This window comes from Hyposmocoma kahamanoa, unplaced genomic scaffold (genome assembly GCF_003589595.1).
Source record: "Hyposmocoma kahamanoa isolate Upper Pololo Valley unplaced genomic scaffold, ASM358959v1 117, whole genome shotgun sequence".
NCBI lineage: Eukaryota > Metazoa > Arthropoda > Insecta > Lepidoptera > Cosmopterigidae > Hyposmocoma > Hyposmocoma kahamanoa.
Window position 1 is genome coordinate 206,713 of NW_020653397.1, and position 13,000 is coordinate 219,712.

The following is a 13,000-nucleotide window of genomic DNA, read 5'->3' on the forward strand; positions in this document are numbered from 1 at the left end:
CCTTGATGTGGAAATCACACAATATTGTACAATGAAAAGACTACACTTAGAAATACACTGTGTAACTATTTAGGCTGTTTTAGGAATGTTGAGGGACTACTGCCTCTTCACTGTCGGGTTCCTTTACATGGTTAGTGTCTGCATCCACTGATATCTCCTGAGCTGTATTTCTCTTGTGATCTGCTTCTTCTGTTTCCATGCTTGTATTTTGTTCAACACTTGAGTCCATTTTGCTTTCATCAGAATCTGTAAAATTAAATGCATGCTTTCATTACATAAGAAACAATACTTATTTCACTATTTTATAATTCACAACCTTGCTTGTACATTGTTTGTTATTTGTTTAGCATGTAACTGTTTGTTAACCGACTTCAAAAAAGGAGGAGGTTCTCAATTCGACTATGTTCTTTTTTTTGTATGTATGTTACGCGATAACTCCGGTATTTGTGAACCGATTTTCATGATTATTTTTTGTTGGAAAGGGGGTACTTCCATAGTGGTCCCATTTCATTTTGAAGAAAATCATCCACCTCGAAGGGTGGCTGTTCACGCATGAAGATTAATTTTTATAAATAGCGCCTAACTTTAATTTAGGAGCAATTACTTTAATGGTTGATTTTGCTATTTCTCCAATTCAAGGCGTTTTTCTCTCAATATACTTTGAGTAGTGTCGTAGTGAGGACCTATTTTTATTATCTCCAGTGTCAAGTCCTGTATAGTGGCGAACTAGGGGATTTTTCAATAAAACTTAGCAAATAGACGTAATTCCACGTACTTTTGAGGTCGGTTTTTTTAGTACTCTGTACTGAGATTATTTATTTGATAAATAAATAAAATAAACCAATATGGAAGCTAGCAACAGTCACCACATTCAACAGCAGTTAAAACATTACCTTTTTCATGTATCATTGCAACATCTTCTCTTTTTGGATCACCATTCCTGTCCTCTCCGTCACTGTCTTCCCTCTCCTTCTCATCCACATCCATGGCAAACTTATTTCTTTTTCTGCCCTTCTCATCTTTTACCTCATGCTCTGCAACCTCAGACTCCTTAACTTTCTGTTGTTCTTTGTCTTCCTGGCTAGCATCTGGCTCATTCTCTTTGGCACCTCGAACTCTCAGACACCGCTGCTCTATCCGCTGCAGCTCCTCTTGAAGCTCTTGACGTTTCTTTGCCATACATTCTGCAAAAACAATTGTAATTTATCAATCTACAAATGATAAGACCAATAAATCACAGTAAACCATACATAAGTAATTTTAAATAGAAAACCACTGTGAGATTCGGACATATTAACTAAGAAGTAACGGGTGACTCACATATTTAAGTCGAATTTTTGCTCGACATGTTTCGAACCAATTCGTGGTCCTTGATCATGAGATTCCGCGGCGGTGACTCGACGGAAACTGCGCGTACCAACTGTCTAAGGGTGGTATTCTAGAACTCTTCAATGCTCAAGTCAGGATTGCACTGGCAACACAAGCACTGGAAATACGACCCTTATGGCAGGGACTTGAGTATGATTTCAAGTGCTTTAAACCATACTCAAATCCTAACTTGAGCACTGAGTAGAGTTCTAGAATGCGACTCTCAGGGTCGTATTCTAGAACTCTACTCGATGCTCAAGTTAGGATTTGAGTATGGTTTAAAGCACTTGAAATCATACTCAAGGCCGATATACTTACCTTACATTAAGGGAGTAACGGATAAAATCGGACACTTGTTACGCCGACGATATAGTATGAAGACGATTTTCCGCCCTCACATGCAACTTAGACAGTTGGTGCGTTCACTGAAGAATAAGTAGCCATTGAATGTTCTCGGTGTATATAAGATTCCCTGCGCCTGTGGCAAGAGTTACATAGGAGAGACCGGCCGTAACATATCCACACGACTAACGGAACACATACGTAGTATTATGAACCGGGACAATCGGGGCTCTGCAGCCATTGGATTCGGATTCGACGCACTATATTCGTTTTGATAAAGTGTCCGTACTGGTGAGAGAAAAGCATTTCATTCCGCAGAAAGTACGTGAAGCTATCGAGATTGGTCGACTTTCAAATTTCAATCGTGATAGTGGGACCCCCTGACTGGAAAACAGTGTTAGGTACTACGTCAGTGGTTAGTGTAGGCGAGACTTTAGAAAGTGACGTTGTTAGTGTAGTGTGCAATCCTGCATATAACTAATAAAAATTAAGCAAACGTCGGCCAGAATCTACCCTAGATTCTGGCCAACGCCGCCTGCGCCCGCTGCCGTACTGAGTAATCGGCCTACCAGGGCATTGACAGTTTCCGTCGAGTCACCGCCGCGGAATCTCATGATCAAGGACCATGAATTGGTTCGAAACATGTCGAGCAAAAATTCGACTTAAATACGTGAGTCATCTGTTATTGTTTAGTTAATATACATAAGTAACATATTGAGCCCAGTATTGATAAAACCTGTTTATAGCATTTCATTTGCATTAGAAGAGCCGGTGATAAATATAAAATTTACTCACTGCGATATAAAGGACCATATTTAGCTGTAAATTACACAACACTAACCATCAATACATCCTGTATAAAAACAGTAATATTTAAAGCAATAAAAAATTCAAGTTGCATAACATACTTTCATGGAACTTTCTACTGGAATTTAGTTTTTCTGAAGCTTTGTCCGTCATCTTCTTGGGCAGCCAGTAGATGTGTGGCTTGGACTTAGTAAGAATAAAATTTCCAAGGCTCTTTTGTGAAGCCTCCCACTTTTCAAACTCCTGCACTCGTGCCATTTTCGCCTCCAGAGCCTTAATGGTAGCTTTCTTCACCTCCCTTTCCACAAACAGAGTCTTTCTTTCTCGTTGCTCCCTTTCTTTCTCCTGCCGGGCTTGCTCCTCTATCTTACGTTCCACTTGAGCTTTCTTTTCTTCCTAAAAATAAGATATTAAAGAAGTTGAGACACATATTCGTATACTCATTGACAATGTACACATAGTGATGGAGGGTTACCTTAGTCTGTAGCCCAATTTCTTCCTGTTTGAACTTTTGCAGAGTACCGAGCAGTGAGCCAAAAATGCGTCTGTTACGAGTCCGTGCCTGCTCATCGTCGCCCTGCGCACGTAACACGGCGGCGCGCGTCGGCAGCTCGCGGCACACGGCCGACGGCATGCGCGCACGCTTATTGCCAGGGCCCTCGTCTTCGCCATCACTGTCGTTGGTGCGCGCCGACAACCTATCCATGATAAAAGTCAATTCAATTGCCGTCGTCAAATTAAAAACGCCGTTGACGTTACAAGAAAGCAATCACAAACATTATGCAATGTTAATAGCGATTAGTTCCAAATAATTATTTGCCTACCTGCTGAAAACTGTTTTGGTTTCATGTTTCCTCTTGCCGAATGAGTCCTCACTTTTGCCGGAGTCGGGATATATATTCCGCCCCCCTAACCGCGCTCCGCCTCTTGAATAATCACCTGACGAGTTGAACCTGCAAACGATACGTCTACTAAATAAAAACGTAATCAATAAATGCAATAAAATCACAAGACGAGCCAATCATTAACCTATCATTGGGAAATCTTCCCGAGGTTTGCACTATCTTTTTGATGTTTTCGTCAATTTTAAATAGGCTGCTCTTTTCATTCTCAAGTTGTGTACGCAATGCACTAAAAGATATAGCCACTTCTGTCCCCATAATAAAATTTATGAAAATAAAACAATTTTTATTAGCACTCTGTCAATCAGTCACTCGGTTGGTTGGTTCAATCATTGATTGACTTTTTATTTTTTATTTGAAGTCAACCATACTACACAACGAAACGCGTCAGTCACAATTTTGATGTCTTCGTTAGCAGAAACAAAACGTGTGTTGCTGCTTATACTACCCAACGATAGATAGCGCTGCTAACGCAAGTCATCATTTAATTCGTAGAAGTAGTACTACTCTACTTGACAACAGATGACAGTGTTCTTAAGATTTTGAGTAACACATTTTCATTCACTGGTGTTATAGATAATATTCCTTTCACTTTGCCACTGAATCTCTACATTAAGAACGTAGACATTGAAACTAAGTAAAAGCAACTGTACAAACACAAACACCTATTTCAAAATATTTTGTTTTTGTTTTCTTTAAATTCAACAGCTTTGATGAATGAACAAAACCCAAGAAGTAAAAAACTAGCGGAAGCATCAAACGTAAGAAAACACTTTGTAAAACATTATGTCGTCTCTTGAATTCAATCAAGCATACATCCTTCAGTGCGGTGGTATGCGCGCGCGCCGCTGCTTATGAAAAAAGCAATTAGCTGAAATGCGACAGCTTCCCAGCGTGTCGTCGTCGTGTCGTTGTCGTGCCGCAGCTAAATCCGTTCGGCTCCGGCCGAGCGTTCAGGCGTGCTATGAAAAATTGAGGTATGGATGTAGACACACCGCTCTCACAAATATCTTAACAAACCGTTTACTTCACTTGTCACAAACATGAAACTTATTTTGTGTCCGGACTAAAATAAACTCAAAACCTTTCTTTTGTTACTTCGCACGTAGGATACTTTTTAGTAACTATAGTAGCATAGACATCTACAATTACTAAAAATCAAATCACTATAAGTACTACATCTTTTATGTTTAGGTGATGAATTGTATATTTTAAATTAAACTTTGTATCAATTATTGGTTTCCTGCCGACTTAATATTAACTGGCACACTTATTACAGCAAAGCATGTAGCAAATCTATGTGGATATAATGGGCAGGAGACGCAAGTCGTCATTTAATTATATTTCAGCAAATCTTAATAAAGTCTAATTCCAATAAAATTATAATTATATACAAGTAGGTTTAAGTACCTGCCTACGGCACTCTAAATCATGATCTGCGCACGCCCAACGACCACGCCGAGGCCATTTTCAGCAAAACAACCAAACCGTCGCAGCGACATCGGTGATTGTGGAGCAAATAATTCTTGGTGGCGGACAAACGTGACAGCGCGGGCGCACGCCGGCCGTAAACCGCTTAGCTGATTAATCGCCACCATTTTACAAATAACTTGTGTCGGCCACGGCCCGTTGCCACTTCTGCGGATCCGCGCTGTCATGGAGTGTTACGTATGTAGCCGAATTATATATTTGTCGTAAAGTCCGCTGCTCCGATGCTGTGACACAACGCCGTTCAGCCGTGCACGATTAATTCAACGTGAAATTATAAATTTGTATTATAAGAGAATCCTCCCTATCGTCGCAATAAAATTAAATAAAGTCCTAAAATAACCAATAAGTATTTTTTTAAACATTTACGTAGTTAACTAATATTTTTCTACACAATTATGAATGTAAGTGAGATAAGAGTACCTAAGAGCGGTTTGTCAGGATGTGATAAGATGCGATAGGGAATCCAAGGGCCTTAACGTACCTAAGTGACTTCATATTTATTAAGTTTAGAGGTATAACAACAATTGTATGAAGCGACTAGTTTATCAAAACGTCAAGACGCCGTGTCTCGTTTATTCGGCAGTTCCTTGCCGTTGCTGAAAAATTAAAATACGGGACAACCGTCTCCATCGCTATGAAAATAAAGCTCTACCTCTCCAATTAGTGTCTTCATGAACAACTTCGAGTGCATCACACCCTGAAGTTCCCGTCGGTTTGGTCCAACGAGCTGTGGCTGAGCGATGCAATGGTCTGCGTCGGCGCACGATCTGCGCGGGCGCAAGGCGCGCCTCGATGCGCACAACCGAGGTGCTAATTGCGCGGCCACTGCCCGCAACCTACCTGTGCCAATTGTTTTTATTTATGTTCAATTATCTGTGCATTGCCATCTCTCATTAGCGAGTGACGAGATGGTTAAGAGCCTGCGAGTTGAGGCGATGGTCTGCGGCGAAGCGGTGCATGCGCACACCGCGCCACGGTGGTGGTGGTGGCGCGCTTGAAATACTAATTGCGGTAAAAATTTTCTATATTAGTGCCCACGTCCACAGGCAGACGAGAGGGCACAGTGATAATGGTTTCAATTTTTGAATTGTCATAATTATTTTGCTTTGGCCAAGCATTTTAACTAAATCAATTGATTGGAAATAAAACTGTGTTATATTTGTTTTTTAGACAAAGCGACGTTTAGGACTCTTTACAGGTCTCATGGTTACAGCTCTGAGATCTTAAGTGAACAATAGTTTCAATTCCATGTGACAATCGCGCAAACATAAGAACTCGATAAATGAAATTGTTTAATATATATTATATAATAATTGCTTTTTATGCAGGAAAAGTTTTATAATCTATGCGGTTTCTGCCGGTAAAGTAACCTGCAATTGTTTGCCCCTTTCGCGTGACAGGGCGCGGCGGCGCCACAATTTTGTTATAAAACACGAAGTTTATTCGTAGCCTTACCATAAATATGCACAAACATGAAAATATCCCAACATGAAAGAAGTCTCGTATTCATGAATGAAGCAGGTTCTGCGTAGTAGCGCGGGCTCATGAAAGCGCTCTTCCGCGAAGGCACGGCCGGCTGCGCGCGCGCAGAATCCGCGCCGCCCGCCCTCGCACCCGCCCGCCCAGGGACAACATACTAGTAGAATACAAAGCTTTCTTCCGAGAACGATAGGTAGATTAAAAATAGCAATGCTGACATCACATAATCATACACTCTGATTATATTCAATCGACGACGATGCAATCGCAATTAGATCGGGAACGATCGCCAGCGCAACGAAGAAGTCATCTAAGGAATACAAATAGTCGTTACAAAAGTACACGAATATATTAAACGTGAATGTCAGCTGGTGATGTATTGGTGCCCATTGCAGGCGCGAGGGTACCCCCGCGCAGAGGCAGGGGTCTGTTTGAAGTGACGCCTCGTAAATCAGCCGCGCAGCGACGCGCGCGCACCGGCGCACCGCCGCCGCCGGAGCATCGGCCTATAGTTAGTGGACCTATTTCAAATAAAAATACTACAAGTGATGCGCTCGTTTATATTCATTTATTGTCACTCTTTTCTCACTACACTTTTGCATTATGTTGATAACTTGAAATAGCAAAGGCAATTAATAAGACAGCGAAAAAAGGTATAGGCAGTATGTTAACTGTGACTGACTCAGTCAACCGTGTCCATGGGACCTGTGAAGGGCCCGAAACGTTGGTTTGTTTGAAAAAACAAATATACGCGATTTAAATCCGGAAAAATAGTTTCATTTCCTATGTAAAGAATTCGATATGACTAAGCAATCTGGTTCCGACTGAACCGACGAAACCGACTTTGTATGCGATTGCTTACTTAATTGACATTATATTTCGTGAATTAATGAAAATCGGAAAAAGAAAACTCGCCCTGTAACGAAAATCGTTTTGAATAGTCAGTTTTCAGCAGTTTCTACCAAGTATGTGATTGAAATGCGATGAAGAATGTTGAACCTTGTTTTGATCATGACATTGATGATTAATCACACATTTCACCAGTGCCTAGTTGCACTGATGACAATAGGTATTACATTAACTGAAATAACATACATGCAACAAGCGTTAGATACGCGTGCGAAAGGCTGGCACCAGGGCAGCCGGCGGCGGCGGAGCGCAGCCGCTCGCGGCGGAGGGCAGCGGCGTGCGGTGACTTCTGCTTGAGAATTACTGGGTTTATATTTCTACTGCATTTACGTTTTTATGGTAATTCTTACGCGACAACATTACGTAGAAGTAAAAATTACTACTGCAATTATAACTCTTACGTTACTCCCACAAGTAGGTAGAGCACCTATGAATCACGTTACGTTTCTATTTACTAATGATTTTACATAATTTATATGTTTTGCAGGAGACTAAAGCAACCGGTTCTATAAAGAAGGCTCGCGACTGCGGCTACAAATTTATGTGCTAAACAGGCAGCTGCAGTGATGAGCTACACTGATGAGCACTTGAATGTCAACTATCAAACGTTTCCTTCCCATAAATAATTTTTTTGCAAGTCGTTCCCTCATCGCCGCCCAGTCATCGCTGTGCTATCAGAATGCATTTAATTAGGGTCAAAACTTCTTGACGTGAAAGATCATCGTTGTTATGTCACCGAATAGGTACTTACCTATTCATTACCACTCAAGGTTTTGGAACGTAACTTTCTTTGTGAAATTTCTCAAATTTTGAATAAACTCCCATCACGGGAGCGGCTGCGCAAAGGACGACGAAGTTAACAAAAAATAATTACAAAAAACTTTGTGTCAAACATTATCGCCGTGCCGATATTACTATCTCTGTTCAAGCTAGAGTTTATTGTTGCAGATGCGGTGCGACTATTTTTCAATAAATTTAAATTAGTTTGTTTAACTTGTTCAGCCATATATATTTATTTATTATACATATACTTAGACCGAGAAGTCTTTGATTTAATATACAATAGAGTACGTGCATTTATTCTAATTAAACCAGAAGAAAGAAAACAATAACATTATATCTTCTTAACGCTTATCTAAGGTATCATGGACGGTGTGCTCAGAATGTCACTGAAGTGTGCACGTAAAATTACAGGAGCATAATCGTAGTATACAGGGCGTACCACGGCTATCGGACACAGAGGGAAAGTACTTTAATTATTGTAGATTGGATATTTTGCTTCGTGGAGACATGACTTTATTTTTAAAAGAAAGTACCTACCTACTGCACTCAAATACTTTCAAAAGTAAAGCTTGCCTCGTCTTGGAGTCAAACCGATCACATGTGAGAAAATTTTTCTTCTGTTTTTATGATGCCGATCGAAACGGTCAACTATAGTAACGTTAATTCCATATAAGTAGGTAAAATGGTAACTTTAGGAAAATTAATTAGAATGCCTTTTACTGCCGATATTCGTACTTCAACTCGGGGCTCCGGCTCACAACGTCGGAGAACAGCCGAGCCTCTGAATGATTGTTTTCCTTCCTGTATCGGTACACATAGACCGATTAGATGGCTGGCGAGATCCCCACACTAGAGATACGCGAAAGACGTGAATGAAAGATATAATAATATAAGTACAAGAAGCAATTCGACAATATGGACGAGTTATAAACGGAATTGAGGCCTATTGTTTCAAATATCCATCCTAACAAGAAAAGAAAATCTACTAGCAGCGAACTTGTCAAAAGATTGAGAATTTGCATAGAAGAAGATGGATCTTAATTTGAACATTTTAAAAGTTAATTACAATTATTATCATAGATACAGCGGCAGTTTCAAGTTTGTTTTTTAATAAACTGTATCATCGAACGTAATATGTTACATATATTTAATTAATCATTCATTATTTCAGTTCTTCCTTTCTCCTTTCAATCAGCATCATAAAATACAGATTTTTTATATATTTGGGTGTTGCAAGCAATTTTTAGGTAGGTATTGGAACGCAGTATCTATTACTTACTTTTAAAAATAAAATTGAACAAAATGTTCTATTCACAATATTTAAATTACTTTCCCTCCGAGTCCCATAGTGAAACCTTGTGTCGAGGGCATCATGGACACACACTTGGCCAACCACAAATTACACCCAAACTCACGAGGCATACGAGTATTTCTCCCGGCTCGGGATTCGAACCCGGGACCTCTGCGTGGCAGACTAGCGTGACAACCGTTCGGACACGAAGACAGTTTCGAAATTATAAAATATTTTTTTAACAACGAAAATATTAACTCATTAAGTAAATTTATTCGGGGATTGAATAGATGGATAAATATTATAGATACGGGAAGTCGGTCACCAGCAGACTTGACTTGTATTGTAGGTAAGTAGATATACTTCGTAGATCAAACTGTCGGTGCAAGAAAGTGCACGAGACTGGCCTCTGAAGCGAGATGATGCCACTTTCCTCGGCCCTGTGCAATCTCTCGCCAATTAATGGCTTGTAGTTCGCGCAGGCCCGCCCTCACGACGGCGCTTCAGCGATACCTGAGACGAGCAACCGCTCTTCGTCCAATAGGTCGATCCAGTTAGGCTCTCGTGACGTTTCGCTCCTCTTCCATTCTTCCCAAATGGCCAAACAAGTGAAATCTGTGCGCTTTGGTTTCGCCGATGATATTTGTTGGTATTTGGTGATATGATTTATTTCAAACATTTTAAATAAATTTTACTAGGGCATTGTTGTATGCTATGCATATGACTTGGCGACGAAGCTGTCACTGCAATTTCTTAAAGTATGTCGCTGCCTTGTGGTTGGTCGGCAAATAACAAATAACAAAACTGCCTAGGAAATCCGTTGTACTAATTATAAATTGTAATATTAAGCGTGTGAATTTTACGCATTCTAGAATGCACCTTATGATACCTACCTACCTAAAATTACTTTGTGTGTTGCCGTCGTGTAACGTTGGTATCGTATTACTCATTATTGCTGCCAGTTCCTGCGACGGCGCGGGTGCGAGTGCGCGGGCGCCTGCGAGTCGAATCAACTAATAAGCGGCATATGTGACGGCAACAGTAGCCGACTGTCTGTCTGTCCGTCACGCTTGCTAGAAGACAATATGACATCTGCTAGGGTGACCATGGACTAAGACTTCGAACAAAGAATCCGCAAATCATTCCAATCTTTTCCTTCCTTATCTAACTTTTCAGTTGTTACATTTGTGCGGTAAGAGTTGTTAAATTTATGTAGTTAACACCGGAACAATAAATAGAGTTTAAAACTGTAACGAAAAAGATACTTTTAGTTATAAGTAAAAAAAACTGTTAAAAATACTACGTCCACTATTATTATGTATAAAAGTCTTACTAGCATTGTTTGAAATAAATTTCCCATAAATTTAATATTATGAGGAAGAAATAAGACAGCAAATCATCATGTCACTTTATTAAAATTACAGTTACAATAAATAAAATATTTCGTAGATCTTAGGTGAACACATACTTATTAGGTAGTGGTAGTGGAACTTAAATGTTAAGATTTCTTACTGCGCTCACTGTGCATTATGATCGTGTGGTCCCTGTCGAGTGGACGTTGTGGGAACCGACGTACAGCGCCTGCGCAGCGGTAGCTTTGATATCGATACCGCTCTGCTACTGTCACCCTTCGCGTTCTTGGCGTGGCTGCGGCGCCTAACGCCCACATTGGGTTCGTTTACTGCGATATTTGGTAAGTGAGTACATATAATAAACAAGAGTCGTGATTAGATTTTCTGTGAGCGAGTTTTTATGGGCTATACCGGTCCCCTTGTACCCTCGTAGGTACAAGTACGAAAATGAAAATTGAAACGTTCTATTGTAGGTAGGTACCTAGGCTTATTACGTGTGACATGAAAAAATATTGCTTCCACCATACAGCGAGAATTTCAGTTCATTCCTACTGCAACTTGTTTTTAAAGTAATTGGATTTTAATTTCTAGCGTGTTTTTGTTTTTAATTCCAGTAAATTCTTCGAGTCTTCGAGAGCTTTCGCCAGAAGACAGACGACGTCGAGGACCAGATTGATGATCCAATTACCACATCGACCAACTCGCGTTTCTTAATTACGCCGGCTAATTAAATTGTGATAGCATCGCAAGCGCATACGCGCCGCTTCCGTTGTCTTACGCCCTTTGTGTTTGCAGCACTTGAAAGTGCTTCTTTACTTCTTAAAAATAGACTTTAAACTCCTGTAACCGAACTACAGGAAAAGTTATAACATCAAACTATCGTATGTCTTACGAAAGTCAACTGAAAGGTTAGTAATGTAGAGTCCGAATTTGTTTAGCAAGGGTGGTGGTGGAAGAGTAGGGTAGGCGGTACGATTACCGGCCGCGGCGGAGCGTGACGCCCGCCGCGGAGATCAAGCGCGGCGCAGCGGCAACGGCGGCTGCGCGCGCGTATCGGACGCGTCACGCGTATAAATAGAGACGGACAACAGACGATGCACCAACCTATAATGACTTGCTTTACAGACAGTTATTGTAACGTAAAACAATAAACGCTTTGAAACTTCGCTGTTTGCCAGTGCTGCGTTGTAAATGCCCTACCAGCTTAGCTACGCCAACGAGACATTATCACCTCGCTACAACAACTAATACTGTCTACACCTATAACTCGTATTTCATGGCACGTGTTGTTATAAATTAAGTATTCTCATTCTTGTTGTACGACGAGCCATAGGTACTTTAGTTTTCCAAACAACATTGGCGTTGGTTGAAGCTGTTACAATGAGAGTGAATTCAGCAATAAAGAAGCATAAAGGGTCTGCTGCGCCTCTATGCTTCCCTATGTTAGACACAAATCGATGCTCATCGAAAATGATCAAAGTCGCTTTATATATACCTACACCAAGTTCCAGATGACGAGACTATCCAAATGAATATTATTACAGTATCTTCTGCGAGCCGTGGAGAACTTTAAGACAGAAATAAACTTTCTAGGATGCCTAATTTATTAGCCAAACGTCGTAGTGTTCGTGTTTGTGCAATTCAAAGCAGTTTCATCTGTGACAGTCATTGAAAGTGCGCGGTGAAAGCACGCGGCGGCGCGTGTCGGTGAGCTAATGCCGCGCGACTGATGCGTACGCGTCGCGTCGCGGGCGCCCGACGCGCTACACGGCGTGTGACCACGGCGACATCACTTCTCTGCTTTCGACGCAAACACTGCACGCATTTTTACTATATATTTAATAAGGAGAATGGAGCTTTTATTAGACTGATTATTTTCATTAGTTATTGTTATCTGTCGCAATAAACGAGTTCTAGGCCGTAGGTTGCTAAGTTGCTACAGTGGCCGTCATCAAACATTCGAGTACCAAAGTTATCTACATAGGTTCTGCAGAGATCGCATATCTCTGTAGGTACACACACATCTTCTAGCGTTTACATACAACTGTTGGAAGTACAAATTTAAATCCATTTTGGTGTGCTATTTTAAATTGGCCGTTTTAAGTTTTAGGCTCCACTTAACTACAATAACAAAACTGCAAATGCTTTGAAATCGGTTCCAGGACGTAAGTACTGTAAGGGTCGTAGCCGTGGGTTGGGCACTTATCAATGATAAGTGAGAATTATATTCACGAATAAAAGTTTACTGCGTGTTTTCAGTTCAAAGTTTTTTGTAG

At 40.7% G+C, this 13,000-nt stretch overlaps 1 protein-coding gene across 1 annotated transcript; it reads right to left on the reverse strand.

Annotated features, from left to right (window-relative positions):
* Nucleotides 1–64: 64 nt before the first annotated feature.
* Nucleotides 65–3,692, reverse strand: LOC113239959 (pinin). Its single transcript, XM_026477146.1, has 6 exons — nucleotides 3,547–3,692; nucleotides 3,342–3,470; nucleotides 2,993–3,215; nucleotides 2,619–2,913; nucleotides 894–1,184; nucleotides 65–246 (listed from the first exon to the last, which is right to left on the reverse strand). Exons 1-6 carry the CDS (start codon nucleotides 3,675–3,677, stop codon nucleotides 80–82), a joined length of 1,236 nt encoding a protein of 411 aa, XP_026332931.1. The 5' UTR covers nucleotides 3,678–3,692; the 3' UTR covers nucleotides 65–79.
* Between the last annotated feature and the right edge of the window lie 9,308 nt (nucleotides 3,693–13,000).